We start from the raw sequence: 18,996 nt of genomic DNA, 5'->3' as shown, positions 1-18,996 counted from the left end.
AGCCCTGAAGGGGCTTAAGGATGAAGGGAAGGCTTTAGAGCAAAAAGCTCTCAAATGGGCAGAAAGAGCTTGGGGACAACCCTAGGGACAGGGCCCCCTCTCGCCCCTCCACAACATGGCAGGTGCAGCCTTCAAATGCTGTGCTGGTAGCAAAAGAGGGAAAGAAAGAGAGGTGCAAATCCCAGGAGGGAGGGGGTCACTATTTGGCCCAGAGCTAACCCTGGGTCACCCTGCTCCCCACAGAGGCATTCTCAGGAGGGATGCCAGGCTCTTTGCTTCCTCTGCCTTGCAGACAGGAGGGGAGAGAGGTAGGACCAGGTCTTGCCTGCCATCACATCTTTCTGGGGGTGGAGTGGTGGGGAACATCTTGCTCCCATTAACCAAACACCCCAAGAGCCAGGCTGTAATTAGGGCTTGCCCCCTCCTTACATCCCCAGCCCTCCTGCCCAGCTCAGGAAGACAAAGCTTCCCTCTCCAGCTCCCCCCTGGCACAGAAGACATGCAAGGAGAGATGGCTGGACAAATTTATTAAGAATTCAAAATGATTTATCCCCTCAAACACACTCTGCTGCCCACCCCTGGCACCAGCAGGGAGGGGTGCCATGGTACCAGACCAGGGTCTGTTGCTTGGGCTCCGATTGTCACCAGCCAGGGGAGTTGGGGCTCCCCTGGGGATTGTATGTGTCACAGGTTCTCCTGGGGTAGGTGTCCTGGGGCAGAGCCAGCCTGCAATTACAGTGTCACACAACTCAGGGACAACTACAGCACCCACATGCCTACATGAGCCAGTCCAATGTCCTCATGCACACACACTAACAAACCCCCCTTCTGTGGCTCTGCAGGCCAGCTTCCACCTTACCCAGCCTGCTGACTGCAAGCAGAGGTCTTCTGTGCTCCTGGCCAAAGCACCAGACCCAGCGGAGGATGGCTGCAAGTCCTGCAGGCTATCAGTCCTGAGCAATGAGGAAGGCTCTAGCAGTGCCTCCTCATCCCACCCCCCCCAACTCCTCTCCAGGGAGGAATCACCCGCACCTCTGATCCCCTCTTATGCTCAGCGTCAGTGGCTGAAAGCTTTCTGAGGTGAAGGCTATGTGGTGGAGGTAGGGAAGGAAAACAGCAATGGGACTATTAGCCAAGAGGGGGAGAGAAGGGTCCCAGCCTGTCAGTTGAAGCCTCCCAGCCCCTCAGTGCACCCACTCCCCTGCTCCTTGACACCAGGCTCAGGGGTGGATGGGGACCTGGGGAGGCTGTGTGGGTGCTGGTGCCCAGCAGGCTCTGCGCTCCAGGGCCAGCTGCATGCTCCAGATGCTCAGGGGCCGCATGTAGGCCAGCGAGCGGTACACTTTCTTCTCCCGGTACGCCTCCGGCGTCTGGAAGGCCATGCCCAGCCGCTCCCAAACCGTCCGGTAGCAGCCCTCTGCCGTACGAAAGCCTTCTTCCACCAGCCCCTGCAGCAGAGGAAGACGCCATCAGCACGTCCACAGGGCACGGGGGGATGGCACGTGCCGCGGCACGACTCCTCACCTCCTGGATCATGGTGGCGGCCAAGGCGTAGACCACGCCGATCCACACCTCGTTGGACTGCACGCTGGAGGTGTCGGGCACCCCGTCCGGTCGCATGCCGTTCACCGCTCCCATAGTGCCTCCAGCAAAGCCCAGGACGTTCTTCTCAAAGATGGTCTTGAGAGCACTAACAACGTGACTCTTGGGGAAGACCTGAGTGGAGAGAGAGGGGGAAGGGAGCGGAGTTGAGGGAGCCTCCAGGGAGGCTTTTATGAGGTCAACTCTCAGGGCTTCAGGGAGGCTTTTGAGGTCAATCTGCCGCCTCAGGAAGTAACAGGAAGCTAAAAAGCCTCTTTCCCAGAAAGCAGGCTGAACTACACCTTGCAGTCCTTCTGGGGAGGCTGATAGACAGCCCCTCACCTTCAGTCACTGGCCTAAACCCCACAGCTTTTGCTAGTTTGCCTTGAGGGCACAGCCAGCCACAGCACTGTCAGTCATTCCCATGGAGCTTTGGGGGTAACAAGAAGCCCATGCAATGTTACAGCCTTGGGACACACTTCTTAATGTATCAGCTGGTTAAGAAGACCAACAGCAGCCCAACTTGTACCTAAAATAATGTGGCTGCCAAGAGGAAGGGATTATGCCCCTGTACTCAGCTCTAGTGAGGCCATAGCTCAAATACTGTTCCCAGTTTTGGACCCCTCACTAAAAGGACACTGAAGCATGTCTGAAAAGGGGCAACAAAACTACTGAGGGTCTAGGAGCACATGTCTTGTGAGAAACAGCTGAGGCAGCTAGGTTGCTTTCTTTCAGTGAGAGACCTTCTTGCTGTCTAAAACTACCCACAAGGTGTAGGCGTCTCCTCCCAAGTAAAACGTTTTGCCAGGGGAGGTTGAGGTCCAATATTAGGTAAAATTTCTTCTGCAGAAGGGTTGTGAAGCATTGGGATCGGCTGCTGAGTGAAGCCACATCCCTGGGGGGAGTACTTAGAAAGATACGTAGATGTGGTGTGGATTAGTGGTGGACTTGGAAGTGCAGGACTCAGCCACAGAGTTACAGAGTGACAGGGGTTGGAAGGGATCTCTGGGTATCATATCGTTGAACCCCGCCTGCCAGAGCAAGCACAGCTAGAGCAGGTTGCACAGAACAGTGTGCAGGCAGGTTTGGAACAACTCCAGAAGTCTCCACCACCTCTATGGACAGCCTGTTACACTGCTCTACCACCCTCACAGTCAAAACATGGCCAGAGGATGGTCTGGGACCAGGGAGGCTGACGGTATCTTTCTGACCAAAGGAAAGACACAGCAAAGCCAGCCTGACGCCATCAGAGTGTGTCTTGCAGCTGCGGAGTGAATGTTGTGGATACCAGCAGGTTTGTTTGGGTCAATGCTGGGAATCTTGGCGAGAAGCGGGAGGGAGGGGGGGGAGGAATCAGTTTTAGCTCAGGGAACAACAAAAAAAAGCAAGCCCAGGGCTTAGTTTTGAGTGATTTCAAAAGGACTCTAATCCTGCCAGTTTTGCAACCAGGTCATGAGGTAAGAGTTCTTGGCCTGGATTGAGAGGAACTGGAGGTGAGAGCAGGAACAGCCTGAGGACAAAGAGGTCAGATTGAGGAGCAGGGATGGGATGCCTGAGTTTTGTGTGCCCAACAAGAGGGCTTAGAAATGTTCATCCCAAGTGAAAGTTACAAATTTGTGACAGGTCAATAGTGCTTTCTAGATAAACAGCCACTGCAAGAAACTATTAGGAGGAAGTAAAAAACTTTCCCCTCTGATAAGATGTGTGTGGGGGAAGAGTTGTTCAACAAGAGACACGAGCTCAAGATAACAAGAACAGAGTGAAGTGTCACAATGGGAAAGCACTCGCCAAAACAGAAGTTAAAAAGGAAGCAAATCCAGCAAAAAAAGCCTTCCACTACTGAATAAAACACCACAATCAAGCCCACATGAGCACAGAAACACCTGCCAGACAAACAAAAAAAGCCTGTGCATGCAGCTGGACACAAATAAAGCTTCTGCACTGCTTTCCCCACTGGCAATAAAGCTCAGAAGAGCCTCAGTGAGCAAAGCCAAGCCTGAGATGCACTGGTGTTGCAAGAGGAGAGCTCACTCCTTTCCACCCCACCCCCATCTGACAGAAGGCCCTAACCAGAACTCTGCAGGGTGACGAAAACAGAGTGGTATCATGGAGCAACTGTGACATCTACTTGCAAGAAAGGGAAAAGCCTGGTGAGTCCTTGATCACCAGCACAGCCCAGGGACTTCACAGACCCTTCTTGCCAGCCAGATGCCACCAGAGCCAAGGGAAGCAGGTGGTGTATGACATCGGACAGGAGCTTGCCCAGGGAGGCTGGGCAGTCCAACCAGACAGTTTCAGCAGACTCAAAAGCAGATCCCTTTAACCTGTGTGGCTCTGCAGAAAAGCCCAAAAGTTGTGAAGGAAGCAGTAGTCAGCAGAGTGGTGGTGTGAAGCAGTAGTCTGCCACAAAGTTGCAGGGCACAGTTTCTTCAGCGCTGGTGTCACAGCAAGACCTTTGGACTGGACTGCAGTTACTTCACCCTCCCTGCCCTGCCGCCCAGTGAGGAATGTCTGGGTAGTCCTGCATGAGGTCTGGGCCAGATCCTGCCTGGAACTCCATGCACAAGCACAATCCCACAACTGAAGGACCCACACTGGGATAAATGCAGGAGGGACATGGCCAGACACCCAATAACTAAATCCCAGGAAAGGTCACCTGAAGCTCAAACAGGAGTGCTGCCATCCAGGTAAGGGATCAACGTGCACAGGAAACAGAAGGGAGGGGTTCACCATCCCATTTCCAGTGAGCTCAAAGCTCACCAGAGAGCAGAGTGCCACCTTCAGCAGCACAAACCTGAGGCTACTGAAAGGCAAGCAAGACTTCTGGTCTTCACTGCATGTCCATTTTCCCCCTGCATGAGGCCTGCATGAGGGCTGGGCTAGATTGTGCCTGGAGTCCCACATACAGCCCCAGTCCCCACACTTGAGGGACCCACAGTGGGATAAATGCAGGAGGGCATGGCCAGGCACCCAGTTGAATCCCAGCAAAGGTCTCCTGAAGCTCACCTCTGGTACCAGCAGAGGGTCAAATGCTCCATCGCCCTCCCACAGCCAAGAGTCTCTCCTTCCTTCGGTCAGCCAAAGCATTTCCCTCTCTGTCACCGCCACAGGCAGCTTTGGTCTGACACCTGCCCATGGCTCATAAATCATCTGTAGGATGGCCCTCCCCTTGCCAGCTCTGTCGCAGGTATTGCAGCAGCAGCAGCTGCTCACACCATCCCATTTCAGATGGACAGGGGGAGGCTTCAGCTAGCTCTGTTCTTGCAGCCGAGCAGCAACAGACCTCAGGGCCCCAAACAAGTCCCAGTTCCCTCAGATACTTGTGTAGGACTGGGCTGGCCAACAGCAGCAGCTGGAAGGTTGCAGACACCGTTTCTCCCATTTTTAAGCAAGCAGTGCCTGGCTGAGAGCAAACATCAGTAGGACCTTCCTCCAAAGGTGGAAGCGCAGAGCTGACTGTGCTTACACACTCCTGCTGCAGGGCTGCTGCAAGAGCAGAGTTTGGGTTGTACCAGGGGGCAGCCAGCAGCCTCCCTGTGCCATCAGCTGCTGTGGGGAGCAGGCTGCAGTCGCCTGCACCAGCCCTAAAGCATAACCCACAGCAGGTGCCAGCCCTGCTGCAGCTCCCACCTGCTCCAGCCCACAGCAGGCTGCCCCTTCCCTTACCTCAAACTCTTCTTGGTCCAGGCCACAAGCCCCAAGAAACCACTGCCCAGCACACTGGTCTGACATGATGCTGCTGGAGGTGTCACTCCCACTGCTGTCATAGTTGTAGTATTTCCCTGGAAAAGGCCAGAAAGAGCTTTAAATGGATAGTTTAGGAGCCTGGCTCCTCTGTGTTCTCCCTATGCTCTGCTGTGCTAGGCAGGAGCACAGCTGCTTTTCCCAGAAGGCTCTCTTCTCCTTCCTTGCCCACACCATCAACCCCCTTCTGCTCCTTCCCTGGTACTTCCTCCTTGCCCTTTGCATGGCATGATGCCATCTCCCCTTCTTTCCCTCTACCCTGCAAGGCTCCTCCACCCATGGAGAAGTCATTCTTTTCTCAAAAGACACCTAATGGGAGCAAGATGTGCCCCACCCCTCCCCCCCCAGAAAGATGTGATGGCAGGCAAGACCTGGTCCTGCCTCTCTCCCCTCCTGTCTGCAAGGCAGAGGAAGCAAAGAGGCTGGCATCCCTCCTGAGAATGCCTCTGTGGGGAGCAGGGTGACCCAGGGTTAGCTCTGGGCCAAATAGTGACCCCCTCCCTCCTGGGATTTGCACCTCTCTTTCTTTCCCTCTTTTGCTACCAGCACAGCATTTGAAGGCTGCACCTGCCATGTTGTGGAGGGGTGAGAGGGGGCCCTGTCCCTAGGGTTGTCCCCAAGCTCTTTCTGCCCACTTGAGAGCTTTTTGCTCTAAAGCCTTCCCTTCATCCTTAAGCCCCCTCAGGGCTGGGGTGGGAAGCAGTCTGTGCTTGCTGTGCCTACCAGGCTCAGCCCTTGCCTGCCCTGGGAGCTGGGGCTGGCAGGGCATCGCTGTGGTGGCCTGGAGCTGCCAGCCGCTGATGAATGGCCTTTTCTTTGCTCCCTGGGGGAGCCCTCTGCATCCGCCTGGGCAGAGGAGAAATGTTAGCTGGGTAGGGCAGCTTGTCCCGGACGTGGAGCAGCCAAAGTCATCCTGCCCTGGCAGAGCCCAGCTGATGGAGAGGGGCAGTGATGCTCCCCCTAGTGTCCCTGTGTCCCTTCTCAAGGGACATGGGGCCAGCCAAGCCAGGTTCCTCTCTGGTGAGCACCCACCATTCCAGAGCATCCTCTCATATGCCTCCTTGCCCTTTTTCAGGATGTCCATGTATTTCTGCTGGATCTCAGCATCCCCAAGCATCTCTGCCATCTTGCACATCATGCAGACAGCTGCCAGCCACAGCCCGCCACAGTAGGCACTGCCAGAGTCAAGGGAGAGAAGCATCAGTAACACAGAACACCCCAGAGGTTGCAGAGAGCTCCCACCACAGATGGGGACTATGGCTGCAGCTCTGAGGTACCTTTACCTCCCACACTCCCCCATCTCCAACCCCACCTGCCTCTCTGCTCACCTGGCTCCATTTACCACCCATGCATCATATGTCTGGTCAGCAAAGCCCCCGTTTTCGATGAGCCCGTCATTATCCGTGTCAAACTTCAGCTCTGACTCCATCACAGCCTGCAGGAGAAGCAGGAGATGCTCACACAGCCTTTGCAGGTGGCCAGCTCCTCACACTTTGCTGGCAGCACCCATCCTTTCACACATCACATGGCTCTCGGGGGCAGTGGGCAAAAGGGATGCCCTGCGGTCTGACCTCCTCCCAGTACCTGGCAAACTGGCCACATGTCCCGCAAGTACAGGCGGTCCTGGGTCAGGTAGTAGTCACGGTACACTTGCAGCACAAACTTCAGGTTCAGGTCCTTCCAGTCAGCTGTGTCGTGCATCAGGTAGGCATTGACACGCTGCCATGGCTCATCACCTAAGCGAGGACAGAGGGGGTGAAGCAGGGCAGCAAGCAACCAACATCCGCTCTCCTACCCAGGAGCAAGGTCCAGAGGGTGGTGTGATCAGGCAGCAGTAAAACAGTAACAGGCTGCACCCTGTGCCATCACCAGCAAAAGCAGCTTCCTGCTACTGCTGAGCTTCCCTCCATAGTATCATAGTATCAGTCAGGGCTGGAAATGACAACAAGGATCATCTAGTTCCAACCCCCCTGCCTCGGGCAGGGACACCTTACACTAGATCAGGCTGGCCAGAGCCATCTCCCATACAAGCTCTAGACATGCTGTCTTCACCACCCCAAATCACCCAAGCACCCAGAAAACAAGTGTCTTCCATGCATGCTACCTTTTGCCCCACAGCTTGAGAGTTAAATACCCTGATAAAGCTGTATGATCAACCTTGCTCCTGCTCTATCCCAAAGCAGGCCTTGCCAGACCTCTCACCTGGGTCTCCAATGTCATGTGGCACCACATTCTTCAGCTTCACCTGGGCTGTCTGACCACACATCAAGTACTGCCTGGGCTGGACGTCCTCATTCACCACTGTGACAGCTGAAGAGGACACAGAACAAGGACACAGGCACTGCAGAAGCAACCTCTAAGTAAAACCAACAGGCAGGGGCAATGGCACCAACATGCCAGGCTGCCCATTGCCACTCTAGCTGCAAGCCACATCCAGCTGGAGGCCAGTCACTAATGGTATCTCCCAGGGATCAGTTCTGGGCCCCATCCTGTTCAGTATCTGTATTGATGATCTGGATGAGGGTATTGAGTCCCATCACCAGTAAATCTGCAGATGACCTCAAGCTAGGGCAGGTGTTGATCTGTTAAGAGGGTAGGAGAGATCTGCAGAGGTACCTTGACAGGTTGGACAGATGGGCAGAGTCCAAAAGGATGGCATTCAACAAGTCCAAGTGCCAGGTGCTGCACTTTGGCCACAACCACCCCAAGCAGAGCTACAGGCTGGGGTCAGAGTGGCCGGAGAGCTGCCAAACAGAGAGGGACCTAGGGGTACTGATTAACAGCTGGCTGAACATGAGCCAGCAGTGTGCCCAGGTGGCCAAGAAGGCCAATGGCATCCTGGCCTGCATTAGGAACAGTGTGGCCAGCAGGAGCAGGGAGGTCATTGTGCCCCTGGACTCTAGCACTGGTTAGGCCACACCTTGAGTCCTGTGTCCAGTTCTGGGCCCCTCAGTTTAAGAAGGACATTGAGACACTTGAACGTGTCCAGAGAAGGGCAACAAGGCTGGGGAGAGGCCTTGAGCACAGCCCTGTGAGGAGAGGCTGAGGGAGCTGGGATTGTTTAGCCTGGAGAAGAGGAGGCTCAGGGGAGACCTCATTGCTGTCTACAACTACCTGAAAGGTGGTTGTAGCCAGGAGGTGGTTGGTCTCTTTTCCCAGGCAACCAGCACCAGAACAAGAGGACACAGTCTCAAGCTGTGCCAGAGGAAGTTTAGGCTGTAGGTGAGGAGAAAGTTCTTCACCGAGAGAGTCATTCATCATTGGAATGTGCTGCCCAGGGAGGTGGTGGAGTCCCTGGAGGTGTTCTAAAAGGGATTGGACGTGGCACTTGGTGCCATGGTTTCGTAGTCATGAGGTGATGGGTGACAGGTTGGACTTGACAATATTTGAGGTCTTTTCCAACCTTACTGATTCTATGATTCTAAGTTCACAGCCCTTTGCAAAGGACTGAGGGTATGCTAGGCTGCTTCCAGTCTCCCTCAGCAGGGGACATGCAACTGTCACTGCCCCATTAAGCAAGCAGCAGCACACAGCACTGAGTAGGAATCCCACTGGGCTCAGTGCTTCTGCAGCCCAGCAAAGGACTGTGCTACAATGCTGGTTGGGCCACAACCAAGGAGCCTTCAAGCCCATCTAAAGCCTCAGGGTTTGAAAACATCCTTAAGGTTGTAGTCTGCAAGGGACATGGAGAGACCTGGTAATACCGAGGACTGCCCCAGGGCATGCAGAGCCAGCTGTGCACCCCCCAGTTTGGCAAGAAAGGATTCCAGTGCTGGGTGGGGAGATGCTGAGAGGCAGCAGTGTCAGGGGTTTGAAAGTTCTAGACCGAGCAGAGGAGGTGGAGCTGGATGCTGGGTCCAGATTCTACATGTTTTCCTTAGGTGAAGACATCAGCAGGCATCAAGCTAGGGTCTCCTGGGCCACTCACCAATGTCATATTGCAGGCTGATCTGTAGCTTGGGCCACAGCATAACCAAAGCAAAGGAGGCATAGAAGTGGACATCGTAAGTGTTGTACATCCGGTACTCTTGGCCTGGAAGGATCAGGGAGACAGTGAAGAATGAGGGACTCGCCACTGGAGAGGGAAAGGAAGGGCAAGTTCTCTTTCCCACACAGCCCAGGAGAATGGGATCTTTCTGGCACAGGCAGGGGCTCAAATTACAAGTGGTGTATCTTCTCTACATGTAGCATCCCAAGGGGTTTGGAGAAGACCTCATGACATATCCTATAGGGGTGGCATGTCCTGCAAGGGCTTTTGCTGGGAACAGCACTACTATCGACCCATCAGGGTGTGAAAAGCACCCAACAGCAGGTTAAAACCACCTGGTGAGAACAATGGGGAGAAGTTGAGTTGAGGCTATTCATCACGTCCCTGCAAGTTACCTTCCAAATAAGCAAACCTTCCGTACTCCCGCAGGACAGGGAGGAGGTGGGAGAGGCCAGCCCCTGCCAGCCCCTGGAGTTCCTCAGCACAGCAGTCTGGGGGCAGCTCCATCCAGACAGTCCCCCCATCTGTCATGAAGTACAGTTCATTGAAGAGGGCCGACTTGTACCAAGAAGGCAGCTGCCTGCAGGCAACAAGGAAACTCAATCACAGAAGGTGACCACCAGGAGGTGGTGCCCCTGCTCTGACTGGTCCACAAAGACACCGGAAAGGTGCTCCCATCTACTCTACCTGTTCTCCAGGATGGGCTTCTGCCATGCTTCAATCTTCCTCTCCCACTCTTCATAGTGTGTTAGGGCATGATGTGACAGGGCAGGACCAGCATCGCCTCCACTGCCGAAAAACCGCGTGTACCGCCTGCCAAGCAGAAGTTTGGTGAGCACGTCACAGGCTCAGGCTGGGAAGCACACCCAGCTAAGCAAGATGGGATAGACTATAGTGAACAACAGAATAACACTATATTGAGGAAGAGGGCTAGGGAGGTCTCCTCCATGAGCTGACAGGGCCATGGCCACAGGGAACGGATAGCAAGACCAGCAGCAGGGAGAAGGTGCCCTCAGGGACACAAGCCAAGCCCTGCTGGAGGCAGTCCACCCACCTGAGATGCAGCTTCTCCTTGGAGCCAAAGTGAACACAGGGCATGTCCCAAGCCAGGGCCAGCTCCAGTGTCCTGTGCCCCTGGGCAGGCACCCTGCAGCTGGCACATACCGCTGCCGCAGTCACCTCCCCCTTCTCTGTTGGGCTGCTTTTACCTGTCAGGACAACAGAAAAATATTCACCAAGGGCCAAGGAAGCATTATGAGGGGTAACTGATGTCCCCACGGACCCCAAGGGGGATGAGACTATCCAGGTGTGTCACAGTCCCCTTGCAGCCTGGAGGGTACATGCCCAGGGTTCTAAGGGATGACATTACTGCACATGAGCAACTGCTTTTTTGCAAACAGGAAAAAACACCTGCAGGGGCCTTACAAAAGTTAGGTCATCAAAGCAGAGAACAAACCGGGCAGGAAAGGCCACCAGGCAGGAGCTGAACCATCAAGACACCCCATGACTTTGTAACTGCACTGAACTCAGAAACACTTTGACTCCCTAGTGACATAATCTCCAGCCTTTTGCAAGGTGCTTGACACGTAGTCATGTTTAAGAAAAGCCCTGCGGGCGGTGGGTAATTATGTGCTGGTTCTGACGTGTACCAGGTAAACTCATTAAAGCAACAATTTTCAGAGAAGCACAGATTCTGACTAGGATAATTTCTGTTAGCACAAAGGAAAACCACATCCCAGTAGCCTAGAGAGCTCTGAGTGTACCTGGGCAGGACACGTAAGTCTTCCGGAAACATTTATGCAAATGTTTTATTTACAAGAGTTTCACTACTTCATCAGCACCATCCTTGCTCAAAAGCTGGCAGAGACATCTGGCAAATGGTCACTTTTTATTGCAATAAGAAGTTAGCAGCAAGAGCTGGGAGACACTACTCCCCCTCCTCCAACCCTTCTGCCAAGGGAGTGAGCAGGCAACTGAGGATGATGCAGAAGTATCAAAAGGAGTACAAGGATCTGCAGGGAACTAAAAGTAACAAGAGGACAGCAAGCTGATGGCAACACCAAGGGGTGTGCAGAGAAGGGCCACGAGGATGGTCAGAGGGCTGGAGCACCTCTCCTGTGAGGACAGATAGAAGGAGTTGGGGCTGTTCAGTCTGGAGAAGAGAAGGCTCCAAGGTGACCTAATTGTGGCCTTCCAGTATCTGAAGGGGGCCTACAAGAAGGCTGGGGAAGGACTTCTCAGGATATGAGGCAGTGATAGGACTAGGGGGAATGGAATGAAGCTGGAGGTGGGGAGATTCAGGCTGGAGGAGGTTGTTCAGCATGAGAGTGGTGAAGCCCTGGAATGGGTTGTCCAGGGAGGTGGTTGGGGCCCCATCCCTGGAGGTGTTCAAGGCCAGGCTGGATGAGGCTCTGGCCAGCCTGATCTAGTGTGGGGTGTCCCTGCCCATGGCAGGGGGGTTGGAACTAGATGATCCTTGTGGTCCCTTCCAACCCTGACTGATACTATGATACTATGACTTTTAGGCATCTGCTAGAACAAATCTGACTGGGGCCAGCTCACAGATCTGACAACAGGAACTCAAAAGGGTGGCTGGGCATCAGCCTGGCTGCTCAGCTGACATCTCAGCTCAGTTTGCCATCCTATGAAGTAACAAAATACCAGCACACACAATATAGCTGAGAACAATCCCAAAGTGCTGCAGTTTTTGGGGAGCCATGAGCAATAGGAAATTCAAACACAGCCTAAAGCTGGCAATGAGACACAGCACCACTGAGAGCTTTTTGCAGTAGCACTGAGATGGCTGGAGAAAGGCAAATCCACCCTTGCTTGGGTGCCCTGTGACCAGCATGGCCATTCATTCCCCTTGCTTCCCCTCCCATCTGTCCCAGGGAGGAAGGAGGGACTCACCAGCAGGGGAATCCAGCCTGCCATCCCGCAAAAGGTCCTGCCACACCTCTCTACCTGATCCAGCAGGATTGAATGTCGTGAGGTGAGTGACTTCTGTGCCAGCCTGGAGGAACGGAAGAGCTTCATCAGAGGCAGATACTTTTGAGCAGCAGCACCTGCCCCCAGCCCCCCACTCTGGGACCCTACACTCCCCAAATGCTGCCTGTCATTCAAATCTACTTTCCTGCTGTCCTGCTAAATTCACCTATCATTTCTCTTCTGGCACCCTCCTCCAAAGAGGGTGCCATTAGGGAAATCAGGTCACCAAGCCTGTTCCAGGCAAACACTGAGGCCCAGCGCTGACCCCAACCTATTGTGCGCACACTCAGCAAGGCTTTACAATCTCCCACCTAGTGCCACCTCTTTACCTTCTCCCGGGCAGAGATGGCAAGAGTGAAGGGGTTCACACGTGTGCAGTGGTGCAGCAGGACTCCAGCAACCCGCTCACCCTGCTTCTCTAAGACAAAGGGTTCATTCCAGTGTCCTCCACTTCTGTCCTCCTTTGCTCCTGTGCCGTTTTGCAGGCTGAACATGATGGAGACCTCCACATCCTCATCCCTCCCATTCTCCACTTCCCAGACGAATACTCCCACTGGCAAGCTGGAGTCCTGGAAGAGACAAGCAATGCTGCTTATAAGCCTGGTGCTCCACAGTCAGCCATTGGAGCATCACTTCTCCCACTGCTGGGAAGACCAGGCTGCAGCGTGAGCAAGAGCACCACAACCAACTTGATCTCAGAGTCTGTGCTCAAGCTGGGGAGCAGCAGCAAAAGCAGAGGAATTCATGGGGCAGGCAATGTAACATTCAGATCACGAGCCCTGCGATATAAAAACCCCACAGCAGGCAACACTCAGGGGGGAATGCAGTCTGAGTATTTGAGACTCAGACTGGTGTCTCACCACCCATGTGCTCAACATGTTGATACAGACTCATGTGCTTTGCCAGGGTAAGAGGAAGGTCAGGCATGTCAGCAGCGCAGCCTGCCGCCCTCGCCCCGGGCTGGGGGTGAGCAGGAGCAGCGAGGCATCCCTTGCTGCCACCCGAGCTTCCGCATTGCTGTGAGGGTTCCTCCTGCCTGGGAGCACTGCTGAATGCAGACATGCTGGAAATGCTGGGAAAGCCCAGCTAATAATCAGCTCTTCCTTAGGGTTACCAGGCAAAACAAAAAAGCAGTTAGAACATTCCCAGGAAAACCCAGTCAACAAACCAGCCCATGAGTACAGGATGAGGGGTTCCTAAAAAATCACTACCATTGGATCCTCCAGGCAGTAAGTCTACAGCTCTGGACTTGCCATTCTGGGTGACCAGGAGCTGAAATAGTCCCAGGACAAAACCAAGGGCAGAGAACAAGCAGTACCAAGAGTCACTGCACAGGTCAGAGGGGAAAGGAGCAGCTGACAGAGCTATGTACAAGTAAAGAGGCATAATCCATGCAGCACCTACTGCCCCAGGAGGAGCAAAGCCTTCCAAGGTCCTGCTGCTACACGCCTGGCAGCTGGCACTACAAACAGGGTCTTAGGACAGAAGATACCAGGTTATGAAAGAACATTAGTAAGGTGGCAATCCTGGTTGCCCTCAGCTAATGCTGATCTGGAAGGAGGGTCAAAGAGCTCCTCTACAGCAGGAAGCCCAAACATAAGGGCAGTGCTCAGCGAGTTAGAAATTCAATGGCCCCAAGCCTTTGCTACCAAGATGGGACACACCAAGTATCATCACACAGCTGGACTCTGCACTGTGCCAACCCTTTCTCCTTCCCATGCATGCAGCTCAGCCACATCCCTGACAACCTGATCCATACATGCTGTGCTGCACAGAGCCATCACTTCCTTACCTTATAGTCATGGGGAATGACAGGAGAAACCTGGCGGCAAGTGAGCACCACATTTTGCCCTGGGAGCTCATAGACCATCCAGGCACGTGGGTACAGGGCATGGTAGAAGGCATAGTGGCCACAGTAGCCCCAGTTCCAGTCCTGCAGAGTGCTGGGTCTCTCCACAGACAAGACCTGCTGGTAAACAGTCTGCCCCTTGCAACGCAGGCACACTGTGAACTGGGGAGAGAAGCATGTGAAGGGGATGAGATGAGCACAAGAGAGATGTTTGAACTACTAAGGGTGGTGCAGTGCTGCTCACAGCCCTCACAGACCCTGCTGCACCTACCTGGTCAGCAATGACTGTTTTGTAGTGGTAAATGCCAGGATTCAGTTGCCAGCGGCAGAACTCGCCCTGCCAGCCACGGGTGATGGTGCCTCCCCCTATCCCGCCCAGCGGGCACCCTGAAAAAGACACCGAAGTTGGCACCCTTGTTCCTCCTCATGGTGGCCTCTGGCTCAAGAATCCCACAATGCAGCTCCAGGGGCCCCTCAGTACTGCCAACACTCCAGAAGCTCCCTGACCCACTCCCCCACTCTAAGACATTGACAGCCCCAGATGAATCCCTGCCCACACAGCACGCTTGGGCATTGCACCACTCCAGGGGCCCAACTGGAGGCTGACCGTAGATCTGTTGCAGAGGAACAGCACACAAGAGGTCAATGAAAGCAGGCTTCTTCTCTACACGGGTCTTCTTGTACCACCACCTGAAGTATCTGCAAGGGAAAGAGAGGTATGAACCAAGACAGGACAAAGCATCCTTGTCCCTTCAGTGTCATTGGGCAGAGTGCAAGTAGTGCACGCTGCAGCTGCTTCTTGTGGAGAGGTACAATGGCAACTTGTGTCTCAGGGTGCAGCCCCTGCCACCCACCTGCACACAAGAGCTCAGGCAGCTCAGGGCTGTCTGCAAGGGTATGGCATGAAAATAGAGCAGAATAGCATAGAATAGCACAGCATAGCACAGCATAGGTTGGAAGAGACCTTTAAGATCATCATGTCCAACCTATCAACTAATCCAACACCACCTAATCAACTAAACCATGGAACCAAGCACCCTATCAAGTCTCCAAAGAGCAGGGCTTCCACCATAGGCAGGGGCAGGAGGCCTTTCCAGAAGTCTGCAAAGAAGTGGGAATGACAGACAGGGACCCCCAGCATGACCACCTTCATGCCTGGTAGGGCATGTCCTGCTAAGGAACCTCAGGGATTATAGGGAAAAGTGCAGAAAAGCCATATGCAACTCCACAGACAAGAGCCTTCCTCTTCCACTTCCATGTCCATCTCAGGGCAGATAGCAGAGGGCAGTCCTGCCCTGGAGAAGGTGATGCTTGATGTCTTCAGGTCGCAGAGTTCTGGAGACTGAGTTCCATTTGCACGCCAGCAGTGCAGCCAGGCACTGCCCATCAGATAATTTCTCACCCAAAGGCCTGGGAATTGAGAGACACCCAAACATGGGCACACCTGCACCTGGGTGTGCCAGCACCACTGCAGGCAAAATCAGGGCTGGGCTCCAAGCCGGAGCTCATAAAGGACTGGCTTTTGCTAATGAACTGCCTCAAGTTAAATCTTCCATACCGAGACAATTAGCATATGGAAACCAGGAACCAGACCAGAAGAAGCTGCTGAACATCCCACAGCAAAGAGATGGGCAAGACTCATCTGGCAGCTCCAAGGTCCTGGGTGTCAGGGACATGGCACTGTGGGCAACATCCCCAAACTACCTGTGGGCACTGATGCTGTACTGCCAAGAGGACAAAAGCCCCCTTGGCCAGCAGCACACAACCCATCCTCCTCTGATGGCTTGCACAATGCAGAGCCCAGGCAACAGCTAGTGGGTGAGTACTAATTGCCCAGGAACAAGGTAGAGAGGGTCTTCATGACACCCTCTACTCCTACACACTCCGACAAAAACAACTCACACTTGACTTTTTTGGCTGCTTCATCACTGGCTGTTCATCTTCATTCACCAGTAGGTTAAGGTCCCCAAATCCCTTTCAGGGTGACATTTTCCAGGCTGCAGTATCACAGGACCTGACTGCAGTCAGCTCTCTATTCCTACATATTCACCTTCACATTTGACTGTTTAAGGACATTTTGCCTGCAGAGGTCCTGGGCACCACAAGAACCAGCCTGTCCTGCACAACTGCCCTGAATCAGGGCCTGATGCTATCTTCAAGCTACATCTGCTGTAACTGCTCTTCTTGCAGCTGAGGCAGCCCCAGCTTTATGCTGTCGAAGCAAGCTTTTGGCAGTGTGCTCTCTCTCAAGGAAATGGCTCTAGTTTTTTTAACCAAGCATCACAGAACCGACCCAGCTGCTTCCCCAGCAAGTTTCTGCTGATGGGAAATATGATGCCCATGCTGAGTGGCTGGGGCATGGCACAGCAGGGCATCCCAGCTCCTTGGAAAGGAGGTGGTGAAGGGAGTTTAAAATAAAGTCATAACTTCCAGGTGCATGCTGCAGGAGAGGTTTGGGGTTTCCAGGCTACGCACTGCCTGGCTGTTCTGCCATTTCAACAGCACACTCTTCCCTGCCAGCTTTTCCACAAATCATCCAAGCCAAGAGAAGGTGGACAGTGCTGGGTTGCTAGCTATTAACAGCTGTGCCAGGTCTGCAGAATAACCAAGAGAAACCTGCAGCACCAAAAGCCCTAACAGGTCCAGAGGGCATTTCTTTCCCTTCACACTGGCAGTGAAATTAAAAGCTTTCCAGACATCATGCAGATCCATGTTCCACGCCATGACTTCCTACTGCTGTGGAAACCCACTTGCATCTCTATTCCTGCCCCACCAGCTCCAGCCCAAATGTTCACATGCCTTTTTCTTTCCATATTATCAGCTGTGGGTGCTCCCACAGGGAAGTTACCCCCATGTGCCCTGATTAACAACAATCCTACCCTAGGGCTGCCAACACCCCCAGCCATGACACCTGCAGCAGGGACTAGGGCTGCGGGAGCAGACACACATCAGCTAGAAGTTTAGGTCAACACAGTACCATGCCAGCTCAGGGTGAGGTGGCTCCTCTGAAGGTCCTAGATTCTTGGCCAAAGATGTGCACCAACCTCAACGTGACCACAGCTATTGCTGAGATATCATTACTATCTCAATGCACTGAACCACACCAGATTTTAAGAGCACCCCCGGCACAGGTGCCCCCAAGACAGGGTCACTGCTCATCATGGGTCATTTGGGAGAGGGCATGCCAACTTGCAGGGCTCCAGAGGTTCAGATCCAGGTGTCATGCCACAGGACTGAGCTCCAGGCTCTTTTTGCAGCACCAGCACCCAGATTTCTATTGTCTGGCTGCCTCTGCCAGGCAGACATTTAAGTGTTCTCCAAGGCCAGGAGTACGTATCCTTCCACATACCCTCTCATCCCTGCATTAGCTGCCCTTTGTCAGGCAACACTGCTACCCTTGGGTTTTAACTCAAACCCATGCAGGTATTTCTTGATGTTCTGGCCCTTCCTCTTCTCTGCTCTCTAGGCCGGAGCCTCCTTACAATAAAGCTTCTACCTGTACAAGTTTTTGGGACAACAACCAGATTAGCTCCTACATTTGTACAGGGGAAGATGCAGTGGTTTCACTTTTAGCTTCTTTCTTTTGCACCTTAAAATCTTTTTTCTAAGGACTGACACAAGTCACTTCCATTCTAAGACCCTAATAAGAACACACTATGCCTGGCCTCCTCAAGCTGGCACAGAGGCACACCTTCCCTCCTTGCTCACCCCACCAGAACTTCACACTTTTCCCCATGCTCAGCTCATCCCCAACCTGCTGCAGCAGCTTCTACAGCAGTCTTTTATCTCCTATGCACAACCCACGCTCTCCCTTTCTTGATGCCCAGGCTTGCACTGGGATGTCTTGGGTCAAACTGGCCTGCCACTGCACCCCAAAGCAATCCTCTATCTGCCCCCTCATCAGGCTCTGGAAGAACCAGCTCTGCCAGCAGCAACCTCCACGGGTATCAGGGAAAAAAGCTCAGAATATGGAGGCACAAAATAAAGCAAGCTCAAGGAAATAAATGACACCGTCATCGGTTTCAGTGTTGGGCCTGCGAGGTACAAACACGGCCAGCACCCAGTTCTAAAGGTCAAAATAACACCGTTGTTTCTCATGCGTCTTTTTCCTGGTTACTTCCAGCACCCTAAGGCAAAGCCGAGAAGTCCCCACTCCCAGGCCTGCCGCAGCGCACGGCGTTTCAGAACCCACCCGATTAACCACCCAGGGTTTAATATCCATCTGCCGAGAGGTGCCCGATTCCAGGGGACAACAGTTCGACTCCGGCCAGGGAAGACGCGGCGGTGGCGGGGCCAGGAGCAGGCCCGGGGCTGGGAAATGGGGGTCCTCCATCCCCCTCATTCCCTGAAGCAATGCCCCAAGCCCTCCCAGCTCCTGCGCGGCTTCGGGGAGCCCAAGCACTGAGTGCTGCTCTAATTCTGCACCACTGCTTCCATCGCTGGCGCCAGCCGGACGGGTGGATAACTGCCGGCAGCTCAGGACGGAAGAAAGCGGCTCGCTGCAGAGCGGGGCCTTCCGAGATCCGCTGCGGTCTGCCCTCCACGCATCGGGACATCACCGGCGCCCCCCGGGGCGAGCCGCCCACACTCTAGCACAGGAACGTCCCCGGTCCCTTCCCCCACCCCTTCCCTCTTCTCCCCTCACCGTACCGCAAGGCGAGGCCGATGTGCCGCAGGACGTCGCGAAGCGGCACGTCGGCGGCGCCGTAAGGCTGCCACTTCTCCTCGAAGCGGTGCGCCAGGCACACCCGCCAGCCGGCCGCTGCCACGCCGCGACCCCGCGCCGCCCCCTCGTACTGCCGCATCAGCGGCCCCGCCGCCGCCTCCGCCTCCTCCGCCGCCGCCG

At 54.3% G+C, this 18,996-nt stretch overlaps 1 protein-coding gene across 1 annotated transcript; it reads right to left on the bottom strand.

Moving 5' to 3' along the window:
- Positions 1 to 519: 519 nt before the first annotated feature.
- Positions 520 to 18,977, bottom strand: GBA2 (glucosylceramidase beta 2). The gene is made up of 17 exons (XM_054179031.1): positions 18,801 to 18,977; positions 14,758 to 14,849; positions 14,422 to 14,537; positions 14,094 to 14,312; positions 12,631 to 12,870; positions 12,224 to 12,326; positions 10,368 to 10,521; positions 10,001 to 10,126; positions 9,709 to 9,893; positions 9,254 to 9,358; positions 7,528 to 7,635; positions 6,910 to 7,061; positions 6,654 to 6,760; positions 6,358 to 6,500; positions 5,248 to 5,363; positions 1,525 to 1,716; positions 520 to 1,448 (listed from the first exon to the last, which is right to left on the bottom strand). Exons 1-17 carry the CDS (start codon positions 18,953 to 18,955, stop codon positions 1,221 to 1,223), a joined length of 2,541 nt encoding a protein of 846 aa, XP_054035006.1. The 5' UTR covers positions 18,956 to 18,977; the 3' UTR covers positions 520 to 1,220.
- Positions 18,978 to 18,996: the final 19 nt, after the last annotated feature.

Source organism: Dryobates pubescens, chromosome Z (genome assembly GCF_014839835.1).
Source record: "Dryobates pubescens isolate bDryPub1 chromosome Z, bDryPub1.pri, whole genome shotgun sequence".
NCBI lineage: Eukaryota > Metazoa > Chordata > Aves > Piciformes > Picidae > Dryobates > Dryobates pubescens.
This window is presented reverse-complemented; position numbering and strand designations above follow the sequence as displayed.